At 31.7% G+C, this 23,047-nt stretch overlaps 1 protein-coding gene across 1 annotated transcript in view; it reads right to left on the minus strand.

The window, feature by feature from the left end:
* Window positions 1-22,808, minus strand: part of LOC140440730 (nose resistant to fluoxetine protein 6-like) — a 76,086-nt gene extending 53,278 nt beyond the window's left edge. Inside the window, exons 1-4 of the mRNA XM_072531107.1 lie at window positions 22,588-22,808; window positions 12,062-12,291; window positions 8,667-8,887; window positions 1,905-1,999 (exon numbers count right to left, since the gene is read on the minus strand). Of these exons, the coding sequence (XP_072387208.1) occupies window positions 1,905-1,999; window positions 8,667-8,887; window positions 12,062-12,291; window positions 22,588-22,804 (763 nt within the window). The 5' untranslated portion in view covers window positions 22,805-22,808. The remainder of the gene's footprint in view (window positions 1-1,904; window positions 2,000-8,666; window positions 8,888-12,061; window positions 12,292-22,587) is intronic.
* Window positions 22,809-23,047: the final 239 nt, after the last annotated feature.

Here is a 23,047-nt window from a genome sequence, read left to right on the forward strand (position 1 = left end):
CTAAAAACCATCCTGACGAACACGGCCATCTGGGCAGAGTCAAAAACCATACTTCATTAAAAAAGTACCTATTTCAATATCCGTTTATTTTACAAATCTTTATTTATATGTATCTGCAAGTTTTCTTTAATTAAATTAAAAAATATTTTACTACTGGGACAGACGTAGATGGAATTGATAAGATGTCTACGTTCCTGTCTTCTTGTTCTTCTGCTTATAATCAAACCACCCTTTTCTTGTACAGTGACAAAATTTTAAGATCTGCCACTAAAGGACACAGAAGAAAATTCAACTTTCTTGTTGCTTCTAGGTTGAGGCTCTTTTTTTATAATTTTGTTTTTAATTCCTTAAGTTTATAATCATATTTTTTGTCAAGGTAGTCGAACAATAAATTTTTGTACATGACCGCATTGGAAATCGTGACACATTTATCATCATCTGGTAATACCGCCGTAATGTCGGGTGGCGGTTTATTAGAAGAACCTAAACCAAAACAGTTTTTTGCGTACCAGCGTGCATCGCAAAAAATCCAAAAATTTAATTTCCAAGTATATATATATATATATATATATATATATATATATATATATATATATATATTTATAAATGCAGATAATTGTATAACTTTAATTATTAACTTTTTTGTTTTATATTGTTTTAAATAACTACGCTTAGATAGATTTAATAAGGTGGCTCTTGGCCTATACCACTGCTTTTTTCGGATCTATTGTTGTGTTCTAAGAAAGGCTTAGGACTAAGTCCTTAATAATCACACTATTTCTTAGGCTAAAAACTGGAAATATAAGGAAATACATATTATATAATATAATATGTATTTCTATACTCACTGTTGTTTTTGAACATACAATGACATATCATGATATGTGATTTCATATAACATATAAATATACATCCGCAATCTAGAGTTCGCTGGTTTTCTTCCTTTTGCAGTGAGTTTATATATTACCACAGAAAAAAATGTTTATATCTGTATTACACGAACTAAACTGCTTATCTGCAAAAGAAATCAAAAGCATGTTTAAATATGATACGACGGGAAAGACCAAGATCCATTTAACGTAATGGTATAATTTTGTATATAAGACAAAAAGTAATATATTGTTAACTACATATAGATACAAAGGCAAAATAAAGCTAGATTTATTATACAATAAAGTAAATACGTGTTTAAATAAACGTAAAATGTTTTGATAAAGTTATATGTTCCAAATAAAGATTAAAATGTCTGGCGGTTCACGGAACAAGATTCAATAGAGTTTTTAAATAAACATATTGAAATATATCCCCAACAAAATGCATATAACAGTAAACGGTACTCAATATAGCAGCAAATAGTTTTGGTAACAAATTGTGTGTTTTTCTTTACCCCAATGGAATGACAGTACAACCCGCTATGAAAAACTATATCTTCTTCGAAATACACATAAAGCAATCATAAAAGTATTGATGATGGCGGAGCGGGCCTCCAACCCTAACCAAGATACGTCTTGTTTGGCTGCTGGAACTCGTCTCTCTGGCAGAGCAGCCTCCACGCCTACTGAGTGAAATGACTCTCTTTCGACTGACTGCAAAAACGGCTGTTAGTTCAAGAAATGTTTTTTGCCAGTTGACGCTACATGTAGGCGATAATTCAAAGCGATCGGCAATTTTAACGAAATCCACTCGGCAATGTTTCTACGCTTCATTGTCAACATACAAGGTATGGAAGAACAGTCTTTTGTTTGCAACAATAATTAACAACCGTCTAATGGTTCAAAAGTGTCTATGTTTTTGTAAGCCTAATTATTGGCTAACTATACGGGGAGAATCAAAAAAAGTCTGTTAATATTTTACCAATGTTTAGATACAGTTGAGAATCTGCAACACTCATTGACATTACTTACCGGTACAAATAAGTTTTCTGCCGTTGCTTCTCGTCGAAAAATAATAGTATAAAGAACCAATACCGGTATTGCAAATTGCCACTGCAATAACTAATCTAAAAAAATCAATACATATTAGTACTTCTTGAAACTTAAACCCTATTCATTCTACAAATTCCCAATCGTCAATAGAACCACGTGTAAGCCAAACAGGGTCGTACTGATGTACGACCTATGTATCATATGATTTTTTAAAATATTTACTTTTGAAACTGTTAGTGTAAGAATTTCTTGAAATTTAATCATTATATCACAATTAAACTAAACTAAAAAATAACACGACCAGTAAATAACTTAACAATAACTATAACATAAATATAACACAATATATTAACTTAAAAATCAACACGATATAATTAGAATTTAAAATGATCACAAGTTGGGATCTGTAACATGAGAATCTGTCTCGCTTACGGTAATAAATTATATTTTATAGCCTCTTGACGAATGAGACGGCGAATATCAACACGTGCTCATGTTTACTGATGGGAATTTGGTAAACGAATAAACTTTAGAATGGTTATACTTATTTTTGCATTTACTAGATATGAATGGGAATGATCTGCGAATCATTATAGGCCCCTTAACAGGACAGTGTTACTTCAAAGCGCACACGAACAAAATCAGATTGACAGAAAGTGCGAGTTGCAGATTCTTTCAGACTTTTGAACATTATCAACTCAAGCCCTACTACTTCGTAGAAGTATCACATAAGGCCATAATGTATGTCTTAAGGCTGGACAACTTTAACCTTTGTAGGTTTAATTGTATAACATATAAACACCTATCACAGCTGGGCAGTGGATGAGTGTGCCAAATGAAAGATGAAAAAATCAGATCATTAGCAATATGGTTACACAAATACCGATTCTAAAATCTGAGCTTTAGTCTAGAAGAGGTGTCTTGAGGATCTCCAGATCCAGACTAGAGTGAGATAAATAAGATAAGACGAAAGAGAAGAACATTTTGGGCGCCAACTACACAAAAGATTCTTTAAATATAAATTATTTAAGAATAGGCTCTCTATGTCTTTCTTGAGATGACACCAGATTCAGAGAGTTAGAAGCAGCATCAGATTAATACTTTTAATTTCAATAAGAAATAATTTATTTGAGCAAAGATTGACTTGGGAGGAGAGTACCTGAACCAGGAGGAGTTGGAGCCTAAGAATAAGCAGTTTCAAATTATAAACTATTTTTTTTTCAAAGACATTTACAGGAAGTTTAGAGTGAATTAAAAATATTTTAGCGGTGATTGAATAGAAACTACTTTCTCATTAACTACTAGAACTGGAGAGCACGTTATCAACATCCGGTCTGTATCTTGTAGATGTTGAAAATTTATGGTATAACTTTGTTCTGTTAAAAACTTTTTTGTTTTTTTATAACAGGTATATTAATCTATGTTGACACATGATATTGATGAATTTTACATTTGATATTTTTGTATGTTTATTATTGATTTTGGTCCCCATATTTAGAAATACAAAAATAAAGATACTAATCCACGAAAGTGCAATCTGAGACAAATCGAGTTATAGGTAAGGTCATTGATAATATATATATATATATATATATATATATATATATATATATATATATATATATATATATATATATATATATATATATATATAAACTATTATAAAATGACTCACTAAATTTATGTCAGTACCTAGTGTCTTTGATCATAAAACCTTTGTTTGAGTTGAATATAAAAGCAGCAAGAGTACTTTCAAAACACAAAAGTTTATATCTACTGTTAGATAATCAAACGAGGTCTGTTCCCACACAATTTTCGCGTGTCTTTTGCAGGTAATGATGATGGTCGTTATTGCAGATAGCGCTAGGAACCGCACAATTTAGATATTGAACTTCATCAATCTAAAAAACAGGACGTTGTGTTAACAGACCATCGCAAAACTATAATAACAATGAATAATTTATATTAGAGGGACACTTACAAGATATATGGACAATATAAGTAAATAAACACCGCCTAGTCAAACTGACTCATTCAATAGCTTGGACACAAGTGGAGTAATATTGAGATTTCTTTTTTAACGAGGGAGAATTCCGATGGTCATGTAAGATTAGCCCTAATTATGAATTAGGGCAGAAAACCGTGATGAATAAAAGGAACTTTTTTTGTAAAACGACTTTCTGCTAGACAAAACAGAGATAGCCATATGAATAGCATTAGTTTTTCAAGTGAGCAATTAAGTCCTTTTGAGAAGTCAAAAATATTAGCCATCAAGATATGATGATAGATATTTATAAATGGGGCACATGAAACGTTCCGCTGATTTGTTAGCTATGAGCGAAGTAAAAAAATTTTGTGGAAGAAAATAATTGTGAGATACATTGAACATGTTTCAATCTATAGACGAACCTCTTAGTTCGATAATTTTCACCTAAGAAGACCGCTTTGCAATTAAATGCTTATGAATTAACTTTATTACTAGCGGACCAGATAAGCGGCAATATATTTTTTACACTACCTTTATGAATAACATTTTACTGCTTTGTTGTTTCAATCAGCACTGCTCAACATGTTATCGTTTATTTGTTTTAATATTTTATTGCAATAGTACGAGTACGGAATATTTATTTAAACAGTGAATTTATTACATGATATTTTTTTTTAATTTCTTCTGACGTATCGAATAATGTAGGTTTACCCAATAATCAAAGTTATGCCTTTACAAGAAGATATTATTTGAAAAATAAGGAGTGAATACCATGTGTCATAATAATTGTAATCTCCTTTATACACACTTTAAAAATTTGTTTAGTAATGTATTTCTTAAATCCACGCAATCATTGAAAAATGATTCATGCTGTTTAAAAATATCTTTCTGTTAACGACACTGTCATCGACAAAGTAGATCAAATTCAAATTTCATCATATTTCTCTTCTGTTTATCGTTAAAAATTGATTGATGGTCGTTGGTTGTCATAGTGTTTATTAATAATTTAACAAAATACATAATCAGCAAGAATCTTATTTAAAACATGCGAACGGTTTTTTGCAATCACAATCAATGCAGTGTTTATGTTTGTTTAGCATTGGCTGTTAAATAATTTGTGTTCGATTGTTTCATCTGTTGTACAACCCTCGTCCTTTTTAGGGTGTATTAATTGTATATAAGTACCTATTTTTTATAGTATTTGTATATAGTGTAGTGAAGGGGTACTTTAAAGTAAAATGAGTAATTTGGAAGAAAATAAGATACAGTCAAAACGTAGAGTGTTATCTCCAGAAGAACGGCGTTTAGTTCTAAAAGTCGAAAGTTATTTCAATTTGGAAAAAAATAATATGGGTCCATTGACATCTGTTATGGCAGTTCAGAAACGCACATGCGATGTTTGCGATATCTCAGAGAGGACATTCCGAAGAATTAATACCATGAGTGAGGATGAAATAAATAAAGTAAGCAAGAGAAATCGTCGACATCCAAAAACTTTAGATTTGCACCAGTCAATTATACTTGCAATTAAAAATATTATATATAATATGTATAAAGCCAAAGAACATGTAACAATTAGTGCTGTGTTATAAAAAATAAAAGACAAGGAACTGTGTGATATTAGTTTAACAAATTTGTGGAGAGTGCTGAAACATTTAGGTTTTTGATATAAAAAGACAAATAATAGACAAGTATTGTGTGAACTCTCTAATGTTGTTTCAAAACGGTGCCATTTTTTAAGAAAATACATTAACAATAAAACGTCTGATAGTCCGAGGCAAGTTGTATTTTTAGATGAAACTTGGATTTTTGCTAAAGGAAATATGTCAAAATCATCCTGGCAAGATGGCACCACGAAATGTTATTCTTCTAGTCGTTCCGGTAACGGTAAACGCTACATTATACTTCATGCTGGAAATGATGAGGGTTTTATTCCTGACGCTAGTTTAATTTTTTCGTCCACAAAGAATACAGGTAATTACCATGGAAATATGGATGCAAATATTTTTGAAGAATGGTTTGAAGAAAATTTGTTAATAAAATTGGAGCGACCATCCAAAATAGTGTTGGATAATGCATCATACTACTCAAGAGTAGATGAAAGATTTCCTTCAAGCACCTGGACAAAAGAAGAAATAAAGTTGTGGTTGACATAAAAGAAAATTTATCACAGTGACATATTTTTAAAAGTCGATTTACTTCAAAGGTGTGGAGAGCACAAAATTCAAAAGGAATTTGTTACTGACCAAATGGCTCTTAAATACGGCCATGAAGTTTTTTGACTTCCGCCCTACCATTGCCACTATAATGCAATTGAGTTAGTTTGGGGTACAGCCAAATTTTTTATGATAAACATGCATCCAAAACAACAGATGACGATAGCGTCATTAGTTTATGGAAAGAATCGCTAAAACAAATAAAGGCAGAACAATGGCAAAATTATATTAGACAATCGGAAGACATAATCGTTCAGTCTTTTCAAACCGAGCAAGTTATAAATAAGGTCCGACCACTAATTATTTGGATAGACAATTCACATAGTGACGACTCTGATAGTGAAATATCAGACAGTGAATAGGACAAATCGTTTTCTAAAAAGAAGTAACAAAAAAGTGTTTCGGGCTATTCAATTCGGACTTTGTCGTGTGTTTTAGTTAATCGATAAAGTACCTTCGGTCTAATTACTGCACTGCATACTCTCAATAGCTTTGGTATTCATTACTGGAACACACGTGTTTAAACATTTTGTTTTGGTGAAAACTCGGAAGTGATTTAGTGCCAATCTGTTTCAAGGTTATATTTAATACGGTGTCTGCAGAAAGTAAAGTCTTGGATGTATTTTATTCAAATTTGGACATACCAGCAACTTGGCAAGTATTTTCCAATTTAACTGCATGCAAAACCGTTCGTATAATTTTCACTTTACGCAAAATAGAGACTTATAGAGACTAACTAAAATCATAACCAGCCGCCTAACACATAAGCTCGATTTCTATCAACCTATCGAGCAGGCTGGATTCAGAAAACATTTTAGTACCATAGACGACTTGCACACCGTAAGAACACTGATAGAAAAATGCACCGAGTATAATGTTCCAATTCATATGGCGTTCGTCGATTTCCATAAAGCATTCGATTCCATCGAATTATGGGCAGTGCTTGAATCTCTAGAAAATGCACGTATAGATTCAAGATACACTAACATAATTAAAAACATATATGAAAATGCCACCATGCAGATAAAGCTGGACGAAAGCACAAAAACTAATCCCATAAGACTACAACGGGGAGTAAGACAAGGAGACACCATCTCTCCCAAACTATTTACCCTTACTCTAGAAGACATTTTTAAGAAACTAGAATGGAACAATAAGGGTATCAACGTCGACGGATCATACTTAAACCACTTGCGGTTCGCAGATGACATAGTTTTAATAGCCGATAATATCCAAGAACTAAATGATATGTTACAACAATTAAATGCAGTTTCAGGAGCGGTAGGCTTAAAAATGAACTACAACAAAACAAAAATACTGAGCTGAGACCAGACAAATATAACAATACAAAATCATACCATAGAAAATGTAGAACATTATGTATATCTAGGTCATGTTATCAAACTAGGAAAACCAAATCAAGATGCTGAAATTAAAAGAAGAACACAACTGGCATGGGGCGCTTTCGGCAAATTAGCATATATCTTGAAAAACACCTCCATTCCTGCAAACTTAAAGAAAAAGGTGTATAACACATGCATACTACCAGTTTGTACTTACGGCTTGGAGACAGTAGACCTTACCAAAAAATCTGCTAAAAAATTAGAAACAACGCAAAGAGTAATGGAACGAATCATGCTTGGAATATCACTAAGAGACAAGATTAGAAACACCGAGATAAGACGTAGAACGAAGATTAGGGATATTGTGGAAGAAATTGCAAAAATGAAATGGCGCTGGGCAGGTCACGTAGCCCGATATAATGACAAAAGGTGGACACGGAGAATTCTAGAATGGAGACCAAGGACGACAACAAGAAGCACGGGAAGACCTCAAAAAAGATGGGTAGATGACATAAGAACAGTGGCAGGCAAACAGTGGATTAGATTGGCGCAAGATAGAGAAAGATGGAAGCAATTGGGAGAGACCTACATTCAGGAGTGGATGGAAAATGGTTGACAAAAGGAAAAATAGAGACCTTGATAAACATTTGATTTCGACAAATAATTTCAAGTATTTAACATGCCCTGTAAATACATATTTATTTTATTTGCCTTTGATACAGTAAAATCCAATATTATTACTGAACATAAAATACAGGAAATTAAATACTTTTACTTTTCAAGCGATCGGAATTAAATATTAACGCCCCACTGTTTGAGGCCCACTGATCATATCTAAATTACATATCGGCCGTCATAGGGTAAAAGGAAAAATTTCTTGATAAAAAGCACGTCACCCTTCAATATTTAAAACAAAACCTTAAAATTATTCAATAATAATATTTGATTCTATATTAGATAATATTCTATATTAAAAATTTTATAAAATCCATCATGCTGCAGTAAAATTTCAAAACAACCATTTCATCTATTTCTTGTAGCTAAAATACGGCAACTATAAATCTGCGCATTACACTTTAAAATCTTAATTAGTCAGAGATTGGCATTTATTAATAATAAATAAACCCTTTCCTCGGGGCCTTTTTCCTTACCCGCGCACTAAACTTTAGCAAAGGAAAATTTTGTATGAACTCACATAAACAAAACGTCTCCAGAATCCAGTTTCGAATTATAAGTTTGAACTTGGCAAGTAAGTTTATCAACCTCCACATCTACTAGATGTTGAACTTGTTCATTAAAATTGCTGGCAACTTCCATCAGACTTTTCTGCAAGTCTAAGTTGGTGCAGCTGGACGGAATGCAAAAGGCGAAAGGAATCACGTTACGAGGATTCTTCGACGGATCTTTTAGATAATCCTAAAAAATTAAAATATGACAATTATACAAAAAAGAAAGTTTTAAAATCTGTAAATCATAAAATTTTAAAAGTTATGGTTCATAATACAGAAACTAGCGTTACACAAGATTCTACAATTCTTAGTCGAATAAAAGCTTGATATTTTAAAAAACGAATAAACTCTATAGAGTGACAGAAAACGCGATAGTTATCGAAAATGCGTAAAATATCAGACTACGCACTAACCCAGTTATCACTTGGACTTCATTACCATAACAAAATCACATGATATTTCTCAGATTTAGCCATACGGCTCACACTCTCTCTAATGGGAAAATTCACTCATCCCAGATACTTGCGGTATCAAAAGGATTGAGCTCTAGTGGGACCTCTAGTGTATACTCAATATAATGGAACAACGGAGACAATTTAAAAACAAAGACAACAATAAATACACATAGATAAACCACGAGATCAGGAAGATGATAAAGCAGGCAAAAGAAAAATACTTTGGAGAGAAATGCAAAGAGATCGAAGACCTTCAAAATAAATATGATCTGTTTAACCTACACAAGAAAGTTCTGGCAGGACTAAAAAAAACAAAATTCCACTCGTGCAATTCTGGATAGACACGGGACTACTATAACACATACGGACGAGAAAGTACAAAGATTAGCAGAGTATATCGACGAATTGTTTGATGATGAAAGAGGAGATCTGAAACACATAGAACTAACGTCAGAAGAAATAAGTCCATATATTACAAAAGAAGAAATATTACACGCATTAAAAACAATGAAGAGTGGGACCTGATATGCTTCCCATAGAAATCTTAAAAATTTTAGATGAGAAGCACATTGATGTTTTAGTGACACTCTTGAACCAAATTTATAGTTCAGGCATATTACCCAAAGAGTGGTTAACGTCAATTTATATTTGATTCCTTAAAAAGAAAAACGCGAGAGAATGCAGCGACTACCGCACCATTAGCTTGATGTCTAATGTGTTAAAGTTACTACTAAAAGTCATACATAACCGAATATATCACAAACTGGACATAGACGTTAATGATACACAATTTGGTTTTCGCAAAGGCCTAGGAACGCGTGAAGCTCTTTTTTTACTTAATATACTGATATAAAGATGCCTGGACGTCAATCAAGATATATACGCATGTTTTATTGACTATAATAAAGCATTCGATAAAGTACGACATAAACAATTAATGAATGTCCTGAAAAGATTGACTACAACGACCTCAGGATCATATCAAATTTATACTATAAACAGCGAGCAAAAGTACGTGTTAACGAACAGCTGTGAGAAGAAATTGAAATTAGACGTGGAGTGAGACAGGGATGCGTATTTTCGCCAATTTTTTTTAATGCCTACTCCGAAGAGATCCTGAAAAACGCTATTGAAGGTGAAACAGCTGGAATAAAGGTAAATAGAGTTCCCATTAACAACATTAGATATGCGGACGACACTGTGATCTTAGCCGAAAATATTGAAGATCTTCAGAGACTTGTGACCAGAATAGCGGAGTATTGAGAAGAGTACGGTCTAACAATGAACGTCAAAAAGAAGAAATTTATGAGAATATCGAAAACTCAAAGAAATAACGAGAATCTTCTAATAAACGGAACCAACATCGAACAAGTGGACAAATATGCATATGTGGAAACAATGATTAACTACACAAATAATTGCTTTCGGGAGATCAAAATCTAGGATAGGGCAAATTTCAACAAAATGAGAAGTATACTATGTACAAGGGATTTAAAATTGGAACTAAGAGTTAGGTTGGCGAGGTGCTATATTTTTTTGACTTTGCTTTATGGAATGGAATCTTGAACCTTGAATGCGACATCAATGAAAAAACTGGAATCATTCGAGCTGTGGCTGTATAGAAGAATTCTGGAAATATCTTGGACAAAACACGTCACAAACAAATAGGTTCTGAGAAGGATGAATAAAGAAATAGAAATTTTAAATGCAATTAAAACAAGAAAATTGGAATATCTTGGACATATTACACGTGGAGAGAAATACACCTTGCTTCAACTGATTATGCAGTAAAAGATCCAAGGAAAGAGAAGCATAGGGAGGCGTAGAATGTCATGGCTGCGCAACCTGAGAGAATGGTACGGACGTACATCAAATGAACTTTTCACTTGAAGAAGAAGAAGATAAGTTTGCTGTCTATAAAAATACAATGAAATTTTACAGAATAAATCATACTAATCTGGCTGTTATTAAGAAGCAAAGGTTAAAAAGTTCCTTTATATGATAGCGCTACTGTCTCTTATCCACATTAAAATAGAGTAAATTAGAGTCGGACCAGGTTTTTATTTTAAGCAGATCAGAAGTTAAGATTGCATGAAGAGTTGCAATATTAGAGTTTCTTCAGGTGATACTGGTACCATGAGCTAAAAGAAAAATTTTTCCATCGTTTTTTAAATTAGTGTCTGACTAGAGTTAGTATAATTTGCTTTAACTAGTTGTTTCTTATTTCCCAAGTAAGATTAGAACCAATTCAAAGAAATAACCTCATGGTAAACCTCATATAGTACAGAAAACATACCATCACTGGCACATTTATTAGATAAAAAGCCGAACTGATGTTATGATGAAATGTTGTTTTCAACGAGAACGGATTTTGGATAGTACCGGTAGTAAAGCAATAGGTCTATACTTGCAGGCATTCGATTTTTTACCACCCTTATGAAGAGGAATAATAATGGTTGTCTTTAAGTACTCTGGAAATATACCTTTTTCAAAAAAATCATTAATTAGTAAGACAAGAACTTCCAACACATTTTTTGGGAGATTTAAGAAAATGTTTATGGATAGTCCATTAGTACTGCAGGAAGATTTGCTTTTGATACTATTGATTATTTGGATCAGTTCAGATTTATCAACTGGTCTTAGAAAAATTGAATTCGAGACCATTTTTGAATCGGGGAGATAGGAAATTGTATCTTGTGACAAAATAGTTGGTGTTATATTTTACTCACATTTACGAAGTACTCGCTTAGATATCACCCTAATAAATTGTTAAATCGACGACGAAAAATCGGTTGTTTCCCAATTTGTTAGAGATTAAAAATTAGAAGAAGAATAACGCTCTTTTATTTTTTCTAATTCTAAAACAAATCCAATGAAAACATATAGTTTATATAAAAATTACTTACATCGATTTTAGTCCACATCGTTAAATTAGAATGGCGTGTATTTGTATCATTTTTAGACTTCAGATGCATAGATAAAGGTGGCTTCAAAGTAAATTTCACCAAACAATATTTTCCGTAAAACTGGTCCTCAGGATATGGAGCCTTTACTTTGATACATTCGTCGAAGTTTCCGAAGTCGTAATTTGTACCAGCAAGAAAGCCACTGGGAAATTTTGTGGTTGAATCTAACACTAAAATAAGAAATAGAAGTGTTAGAAGTTTTAAAAGTTAGAACTTATAAAGTGTTATGAAGTCATGACCTCTTCAACAACTTTGGCAGTTATACACTTTTTTAATACAATTCTTAAATATTTTTTTTTGAAAACGATTTCCGGAGTGGAATTCGAAAAATCACATTTTTAGTTAAAAATGTAATTTTCGTTAGAATCAATTGTGGCTTAGTCCATATAAACATCATTTTTAACGTATACGTGCCACAAGAAAACAGTTCTATAACTTTTTTCATTTCTTTTAATTTTGGGCGAGATCTACAAATACTTTTTCGTCTTTATACTCCTGAAATGAGATTAGTGCTACATTTAGTATTTTGTGATGTAATCCTCAACATCCTGTAGTCCATCTATGAATGCCTGTATAACAATTTGTTCCAAAAAATCTTTAGTACGCCAGATGCAATAATCTTGGGTTTTAATACTTTACTTTACTTAATCAGTAGACCCATTTGTACCTTTCGGTGTTGGGCCGTTTATAATACAATTCATTAAATTACAATAATTTACAGTCTTCTGAGGTGTCCTAGCTCTTAACGAACTTTCTCCATTTCTTCCTATTGGATGCCATCTGTGTTGATTCCTGCCAAGTCTTACCCTTACTCTGCAGTATCTGCGAGATGTCACTGTTCCATTCTTTAAGGGGTCTTCCTCTTCTGTTCTTCCCTATTGGTTTGGCGTCCCACACTCTTTTTACTTGTCTATTATTGTCTATCCGGGTTAGATGTCCGAACCATATTAATTTTTTCTCCTTGATTGAGTCGAGTATCGGTTTGATTTTGAGTCTTTCTCTTATTTCTTCATTTCTGATTTTATCAGTTCTTTTTACTCCTATCGTTTTTCTGAGGTATTTCATCTCTGCTGCCTGAATTCTGCTCTGGTATCTTTTGTTTAATATCCAATTTTCTGCTCCATATGTCACTGTAGGTCTTCTTGGTATGAAATGACAAGAAGATTTAACATATTTATTTCCATTCAAATTATGGGGCGACTACGAACTCCCTCACGATACCTAGATTTTAGTGAGTTTAGTTTTATAGTAGGATTAAAAGCTACTACGAACTGCCCCACGCTACCTAGGTACTTAGCTAATATTTTTAAGAACATACAGTTTTTATTTTACTTTATTGTATTCCAAAGCATGAGGAAAAGTTTTAAATGATTAAATAATGAAAGTATAACAATATAATCAAATAGAGTTTATTTATAAATCTACATTGACTTACATACAATAACAAAAACTACAGTTAAACAATAATAGTGCTTAATTCTAATGTCTGATTAGTGATTAAAATAAGTAAGAGTGAACACTATATTTTAGATTTTAAAAGTTAGCTGCATAATAATTGCAAACTCACTTAATAAGTCTAATTTAGTAATGTTTTGATTCGAGTAATATTCATTTATAAGATTTATATAGACTATTATTATATAGACTATTTTCAATAAAATCAACTTTTCTTTTTGCCGTGTTATCAAGTTTTTTTTTTTCGAATCTATGTGCATTTCTAATTTTCACATATACCTGCTTGAAAATTTAACAAAATGTATGTAAATTTAAATATGTCAGGATGTAAGTTATGAAAACATTCGTTAAATTTCGAGTGAAATTATTCGCATCCGTTTGTAGTAAATATAAGAGATGTAAGGGGGAAATGTTGAATCTTCCGTTAAATAATTATCAACTAGGTAATCACAAAATTGCAAAACTCTGTCATCTTCTGGCAGAATATTAAAAAATTCATCAGAAAAAAACTCACCAACATCATTTAGATCTAAATAAGAAATGCCGAAAAACAATTTTAAATATTTTCCAATAAGAGTTTGATTTTTATATTCCGAAGACAAACCTAAATTTGGAATTTTTCGGTACCAATTTTGTGTTAAATGAAATTTGCAACAAAAAATAATAATGTCAGGCCACACTAACTTGGCTGCATTTTAAATTGCTATTTCAAAATCAGAAATTATTCGCTTCGGTTTGAAATTTAAATTCAAATCTCTACATATTGTTATTAATGTATCAAAAGTACTTTTGTACGATTGCTGTGATTTATTTATTAACAAACAAAATACTAGAGGAACACAAAAACCATTTTTGTAGCCATGTATAGTAAACATCTGACAAAAATATTTAGAACAGTATTGAAAACTTCCATCTACATACAAAGAATCTACATTACACAAAAAGTAAAGATTTGTGAAACAATTAAAAATTGCGGAATTATTTTTCGTAGATAATAAAAAGTTTTCACCTGTATTTGTTTTTAAATTTAAGTTCACTAACACTTGTAGACCTTCTTCCTGCTACTTCGGCAATGATGGTGTGGATTTTCGTCTTGCAATATAGATATTTCTTCGAATGCAAGAAATGTCTTTCTTCGTCAGCGGTAAATTGCTGAAATTTTCCTTCCTCAATTCCTTGTGGACAATCTTTAAAGGTCTTTCACATATATCTTCTACAGCTTTCCTCTTTGTAGAATTACTAAAAATTTGTCGGTCAACGTGGATATCTGGAGCGTAATTATACTCCACCGATGCTTTTTCAAGAAACGTAATTTTCATCACCTTCTTTGTGTACGCTTTTTGTTGACACCCTTTTTTGATGCATCGCCATCTAACTTTTCCATCTTTGGAGACATGGGCCGTTGAATATTTATATTCATTAATTATTAATAAAATGTCTCCCATTTGACTAAACATAGTCGTTAGATTCGCCATTTAAAAGTTAAACACCAACGGACAAAACTATACCGTAATACTTGCAACTAAAGAGGTCCCTTAAGCTAGCGGGGACACATGAGCGGAATCCAATTTAACCTACGTAATATTTTTTCACCAATTTTTCACTAATTTATTACCACCCTAATAATTTTTCACCACCAAACCAACCTTAAGGGGAGCGATTCTGCTGGCTTAAGGTTCAAGCTAGCAGAATTCAAGAAAAAAACTTTTTGTTGATGGCATATTTTTTCACCAATTTTTCACTAATTTATTACCACCCTAATAATTTTTCACCACCAAACCACCCTTAATGGGAGCGATTCTGCTGGCTTAAGGTTTAAGCTAGCAGAAATAAAAAAAAAACTTTTTGTTGATGGCATATTTTTTCACCTATTTTTCACTAATTTATTACCACCCTAATATTTTTTCACCACCAAACCACCCTTAATGGGAACGATTCTGCTGGCTTAAGGTTCAAGCTAGCAGAATTCAGAAAAAAAAACTTTTTATTGATGGCATATTTTTTCACTAATTTATTACCACCCTAATAATTTTTCACCACCAAACCACCCTTAATGGGAGCGATTCTGCTGGCTTGAGGTTTAAGCTAGCAGAATTCAAAAAAAAAACTTTTTGTTGATGGCATATTTTTTCACCCATTTTTCACTAATTTATTACCACCCTAATATTTTTTCACCATCAAACCACCCTTAAGGGGAGCGATTCTGCTGGCTTACGGTTCAAGCTAGGAGAATTAAAAAAAATATTTATGATATACCACAGTGTTCTGCTAGATTTTTATGAATTTATTACAACTTTAGTAATTTTTCACCCCTTACTACCCCTTTAACAAAAATTAAATAAATTTGTTTTTTCAAAAATACTTCAATACATTTACACGGTGTGTGTGTGCGAGTGTGTGTGTGTGAAAAACACTTCTGTTGTAATAATTGGTATATTTAATTAAAAATTACTACTTACCTATTACTTATTATAGTTTTTTTTTATGAACGAGAGAGTAATTAGCATAATTTTAACTGGTAGCTCCGACCACTTCATGGGCGTGCTCAAGATTAATTGAAAAATTACTTTGAATAATTGTAAAAAATAAATGAATTATTTCAGTGTTATAAAGTGTTATGTGTATGTAAACAAAAGTGACCTCTTTTATCACACACTATATTAGAACTGACTGGCCTACATTAAAAAGGGTTTTAAAAAATTCACATTTTTTTTAATTTTTAAAAATTACAAAAGAGAAAAAGAGTTTTTAAAACCGTCTAAGGTATGTTAAATAGATGAATAAAAATATTAATATAAAACTTACAGCTACTTGTTACAAATCCAAATCAGATTCAGAAGATGAACTTTCAGAACCAAGATTTATAATAACTGGCTCGATCATTTTATCAGTAATATTGTCCAGCTTCCACATTTTTTCCTCTTCTTTAATAGTGTGATTTACTGCCTTTTCCCAGTTTTCAGGTTTTACATTATTTACGGCCTCCAAAAACAACTGTTTAACATCATGAATTTTAAAAGTGGTATTTTTTCTTGAAACTTCACTCTTTATCTGTGCCCATACCAGTTCAATCGGGTTTAATTCACAATGATATGGTGGGGATCTAAGTACTGTCATTCCACGATTTTTGGCAATTTCATCAATTTCGTATTTTTTAAATTTTTCTTTATGAAGGGCACACAACGAATAAAGTTCCTTTCTTATAGATCCGGGATGGTACGTAATATTTTTTGAACTCAGCCAATTCTGCAAGTCTTTTTTTAACCACTTGGTTGTGTGCAGTCCTTCTATAAGTCTGGAGTGATAACTTGCATTATCCATTACTATTACACAGTTCTTAGGAAGAAGATCTATCATTTGTTCGAACCATTCTTGAAAGACATCAGCGTTCATGTCTTCATGGTAGTCACCGGTACGAGTTGATTCAAAAGTTAATAAACCACCTTCAACAAAACCGTCTGAACTGCCAATGTGTACTATTATCAGCCTGCGTCCCTTTCCTGATGGTGGGTTTAAACCAGTAGATAAGTTATTTACAAAAGCGTGCCTTTGACTTGTAACAGTTTTATGCTGCCAAAATTTATTTGGTGTATGACCCTCGTTGATCCATGTTTCATCAAGATAAAATATTTTTCTTTTTTGGTTTCTCATTTCCTTTATGGTTCTTAGAAAATGTCTTCTCCATATGACAATATCGCTTCTTTTTAATAAAATAGACTTTCTGGGATTCTTTTTCCAGCGGAAGCCTATTTCTTTTAAAAGTTTCCATAACGTACTTCGACTCATTTCTGGGTAATCCTTATCATCTCGAACTGAGACAAGAACTTTATCCAATGTTGGAAATTCTTGTCTAAAGAAGAATTTATGCACTTTCCGTCGAAGTCCTTCTTTAAAATGATATTCTATTTGAAATTTTGGTTTCCCTGGAGCATTACGTGGCATTTGAAAACTACCACATTTCTCTTCTTTAATAACTCTGTAAATCGTAGATTTCCCAACACCAAGTGTACTGCTAACTAACTCAACGGTCTCATCAACACTTTCACATAAACGTTTGTCTGTAAATGATTTAAAACAATTAAATATTAATGTTTTTTCGTTAACTGTTAGAGGACCAATTTTTCGGCGTTTACACGGCACTTCCAAATTTCCCATAACACTAGTATACACAATAAACTGCACCTTGCAACTGAAGTACCTACTTTTAGTGAACTGTTAAGAATTTTGAATACGCCACTTGGACCTTCCTACAAAATGGAAAAACCCACTATCACATTTTCTGTGGAATTAGTTTAGAAGGTAATTATCTAGTCAATTACTGTCGTAGATTCCTGGAATTAAAGAATTAAATGTTTGATTGTTGAAACCCTTACTTCGTGGAATGCACTCATTTCAGATAAAATAAAACGTTTTATTTTATCTAAAGAATTAAACTTTATTTTGCAAATAGGTAGGTACTTATTAAACTTTTATTGGTTATATATAACCAATAAAATAAACATCTTACATTTCTTGCAAATTCATTAGTACCTGTTAACCTCCATCACTCCGACACTGGCAACCTTATTTAGGGATTAGTAACCCTCACAACTATTGTATTCTATTCTGCTCCAACCTTTATACCTGGTGGTCATACTCAATTTAAAATTGTTTTCCTATATACTTCTGTAAACTTGTTGACAAATATCTGTTTTTCATTAAGTCACCCGTATCAACAGTTTAGGGATTTGCATACATAATTTATTATTTTATTACTCTCTCATACATAAAAATACACTATAATTACTTACTAAAAGTACTACAAATTTCACTGAAAATGGACTGATAAGTCCGAAAACGTTTTGAACTTAATCCTTTGGGATTTTTAAAATTTAATTAAATATACCAATCACAACAGTGTTTTACTTCAATGTTCGGTTTTTTAACTATATGATATACAGCCAACTCACGGGAATGATCCCTTTTTAAGTCGTAAAATTTTGTTAAAAAATAGGCAATGTACAAAACAGCAACAATATTGCAAGGTTAGCATATAAAAAAGTTGGTGAAGTTGGTGTTTGTGTAAATTCTAGCATTTAAAGATGTAAACTACTTTCCTTATTTGAATTTCTAGTATTTATGGGAATTATCTTCCACACTGACACATACGAATTTCAAGATTGGAGGGTTATTGGAAAACAGATCCACTATTCAACTTAAAATCTTTTTTGCAGAACATCGGAAGAGATCTTTTTCTTATAATTTTAAGGTGCTTAATCTTCATCCATAATCCAATGCGACCTAATATTATTCCTGAAGATCGGTTTTATAGAATAAGAACAGTTATAGACTTTTTAATAATAAAATGACTGCTCTGCGTTATCCAGTAAAAGAATTATAGAATTATCGCTAGATGAATCGATGGTACAGTGAAAAGTTAGACTTAGTGTTAAACAAAACACTAAACAAAAGACATAAAAGACGATATCAAGGTTAGAATTAATTCTTAAATTAATTTATAAAAAAGCAAAGAAAGACGGAATATCGCACGCGAACATTTACCTATAAATAATTGCTAATAAATCGGACAAACGCGAAACGAAAACGAAAAGATGCAGAGTATGCCCTATCCTGAAAATAAGAAAAAACTCAATTTATGAGTGTGTGGATTGTGCCGAGAAACCAGATCTCTCCGTGGGCGATTCTTTCAAACATTTCCATAAACAAAATAAATAAGTTAATATTTTTTTGTAATAACCTTTAATTTTTACCTATATTCAACTGACAATGAATGAAAAATCGACAAAGAATTAAAATACAAATATCTTTAAATTTTTAAAATGCTGCTAATATAAATTTATTTTACTACGCAAATAATCTATATCAGCTGTTCTGACCAACCGGTAACTTCGGTCTCATTTGAATATACCTACTTAAAATATTTATATCCTAAAATGTTTTCCAATATAAATTCTTTATGTTATACACCTAATCTTAAAATTATGTTTTGACCAATCGTTAATACTCTTCTTATTTAAATAATATTAAAATATGAAATACCTAAAATATTTTTCAAATTTTCATCTACCTAATGAATACAAATCTTTTAACAATAGGTGCGCACGGTCCCGACGACCCTTCTTTACAATCAGATAAATAATGTAATAGACGTAATAAAATTATTTCAATTTGAATATTTCTTACCTGGTAATTTATTCTGTTAAATATAAAAATTCCATTGTATTTACTACAACTCAACTTGATTTCAGTTATTTTATATTCATAAAAAGGACTAACGATTCGATTTCGCTTAGCCACGTAATACGACTCGAATCAGAGTCAATTTTTTAAAACAGGTAAAATTTATAGTTTTTGGAATAAAGTGTTTTCATATTTTTAATATTTAAACATTGAAAAAATAAATATTAGTTAGTATAGAATAACATTTGAAAATGTTTTTCAATTAGGGTAGTTGAGAAAAACATGACTAGGCTGGTAAAATTATAGTAAAATTCTAGCAGAGCACTCTTGTGTTTTCAAAAAGATTTTTTATTCACCTAGCGTCAATGTGTACCTTGTTGAATGTTTCTCATTAACTGAGGCTTAGGGGGTCAAAAATTATAAGGATGGATCAAATTTAGTAAAAACCAGGCAAGCAATTTATATTTTCAGTTACAAGTAGAATACAGTAAAATTATAAAAATAGATTTTTATCACCTTAAATGTTAACGTAGTAGAATTATTGACTCCTCATAGAGGGTAGTTGACGGGTGAAAAATTACTAGGATGGTAATGCATTAGTACAAATCTAGCATAATAATGTAGTATCTCATATTTCCGAAAAGATTTGCTTTGCATTCAACCAGATAAAATGTGTAGATAGTGGAATTGGTGAAGTTGGTTAACATTTAATAAAAACTAACCAGAGAGTTTCTTATTTTATTTATAAATAGTATTTAGTAAAATTATAAAACAAAACTTTTTTACCTTTAATTTAAACGTAGCAGAACTATTGACTTCCACTAAGGGTTAGTCGAGGGATAAAAAATTTCTAAGTTGGTAATAAATTCGTAAAAACTTAGCAAAACACTGTGGTATATCATAAATAATTTTTTTAAATTACGCTGGCTCGAATATTAAGCTAGCAGGAACGTTTCCAAATAAGATTGGTTTCGAGATGAAAACTTATCAAGGTAAAAATACTTTTTTATGTCAGTTATAAGTAGAGGATAGTGAAATTGTAAAAAAAGATTTTTTTCACGTTAAATTTTAACCTAACAGAATTATTGACTTATCACAAGGGGTAGTTTAGGTGTGAAAAATTACTAGGATGGTAATAAATTAGTAAAAACTTGAGCAGAGTATTGAGGTATTTCAAAAATACGTTTTTTTCTTATTTTGCTGGTTCAAATATTCAGCTAGTAGGAAAGTTTTCGAATAGGTTTATGGGAGCAAAATTATCAGGATGGTCAAAGTTTAGTATAAACTTAACAAAACACTTTTTTATTTCAGTTATAAGTAGTGTACAGTAAATTTGAAAAAAAATGTCTCCTTAAATTCTAATCTAACACAATTATTGACTTTTCACAAGGGGTAGTTAAGGGGTGAAAAAGTACTAGGATGGTAATAAATTCGTAAAAACCTAGCAAAACACTGTGGTATATTATAAATATGTTCTTTTAATTCTGCTAGCTTGAACCGCAAGCCAGGAGAATGGCTCCCCTTAAGGGTGGTTTAATGGTAAAACAATATTAGGGTGGTAATAAATTAGTGAAAAATGGGTGAAAAAATATGCCATCAACAAAAGGTTTTTTTTTTAATTCTCTCATCTTGAACCTTAAGCCAGCAGAATCGCTCCCATTAAGGGGGGTTTGGTGGTGAAAAATTATTAGGGTGGTAATAAATTAGTGAAAAATTGGTGAAAAAATATGCCATCAACAAAAAGTTTTTTTTTTAATTCTGCTAGCTTGAACCTTAAGCCAGCAGAATCGCTCCCCTTAAGGTTGGTTTGGTGGTGAAAAATTATTAGGGTGGTAATAAATTAGTGAAAAATTGGTGAAAAAATATGCCATCAACAAAAAGATTTTTTATTTTATTATTCTGCTAGCTTGAACCTTAAGCCAGCAGAATCGCTCCCATTAAGGGTGGTTTGGTGGTGAAAAATTATTAGGGTGGTAATAAATTAGTGAAAAATGGGTGAAAAACTATGCCATCAACAAAAAGTTTCTTTTTTGAATTCTGCTAGCTTGAATCTTAAGCCAGCAGAATCGCTCTCCTTAAGGTTGGTTTGGTGGTGAAAAATTATTAGGATGGTAATAAATTAGTGAAAAATTGGTGAAAAAATATGCCATCAACAAAAAGATTTTTTATTTTATTATTCTGCTAGCTTGAACCTTAAGCCAGCAGAATCGCTCCCATTAAGGGTGGTTTGGTGGTGAAAAATTATTAGGGTGGTAATAAATTAGTGAAAAATGGGTGAAAAACTATGCCATCAACAAAAAGTTTCTTTTTTGAATTCTGCTAGCTTGAATCTTAAGCTAGCAGAATCGCTCTCCTTAAGGTTGGTTTGGTGGTGAAAAATTATTAGGGTGGTAATAAATTAGTGAAAAATGGGTGAAAAAATATTACGTAGGTTAAATTGGATTTCGCTCATGTGTCCCCGCTAGCCTAAGGGTCCTCAACTAAAGTGAATAACTAAAAATATGTATATTCTTACTTTCAACTATAATCAAATTTGGAATTTCCGGTCATTGAGACTTAATCCCCATCTTTCTCGGCGATGGGGCAGCAGATACTTGGGATTAATGTGCCCAGGTAGTTCGTGGGGCAGTTAGATAACGCCGAAGTTACGAATTATGGGTAATGTTATTAAAGGCATTTTTATTTAATATTGTAAAATACCAAAAACATTTAAATGGATTGTATCCAAATACGGGCATTACTTTAGTGTTACGCATTTTACTCCGATTTATATAAAAATATGCAGAAAGTTTACTAGTTGCATACAATATGATAATGTTAAAAAAACTTACTTTCTGTGGCCCAAAGCGTATATTTCTTGACTTCTTCGGCAACAAACAAGCTATGTCGTTTGCAAATCTCATTATTTGAGTTCACAGTTGGTATATAAATCTCCAAAAAATTTGTTGTTACATTTTCCTTAAATATTATCGTATCCAAAGGATGGGCACTACTCTGTGACCAAAACACGTAGAGATAAAATATTACAAGCAAATTTAGAATACTCATTTTGAAAAAGTATAACTAAGAATAAATATTCGTATTGAACATCGATTGTAAAGAATTTTTTGATACACATGATTGAACAAACAAATTAGCATAAAAAATAAAAATGTGGGTAATTAGGAAAGTAACTAATGATATTAATAACAACATAAAATACAAGGTGCATTCAATATAAAACGGTATTCGTTCATTTTCACCAGCATCATTTCCTTTGCTTTTATCCCTATGTCGTGTTTACTGCTGTCA

Source organism: Diabrotica undecimpunctata, chromosome 5 (genome assembly GCF_040954645.1).
Source record: "Diabrotica undecimpunctata isolate CICGRU chromosome 5, icDiaUnde3, whole genome shotgun sequence".
Classification (NCBI taxonomy): Eukaryota; Metazoa; Arthropoda; class Insecta; order Coleoptera; family Chrysomelidae; genus Diabrotica; species Diabrotica undecimpunctata.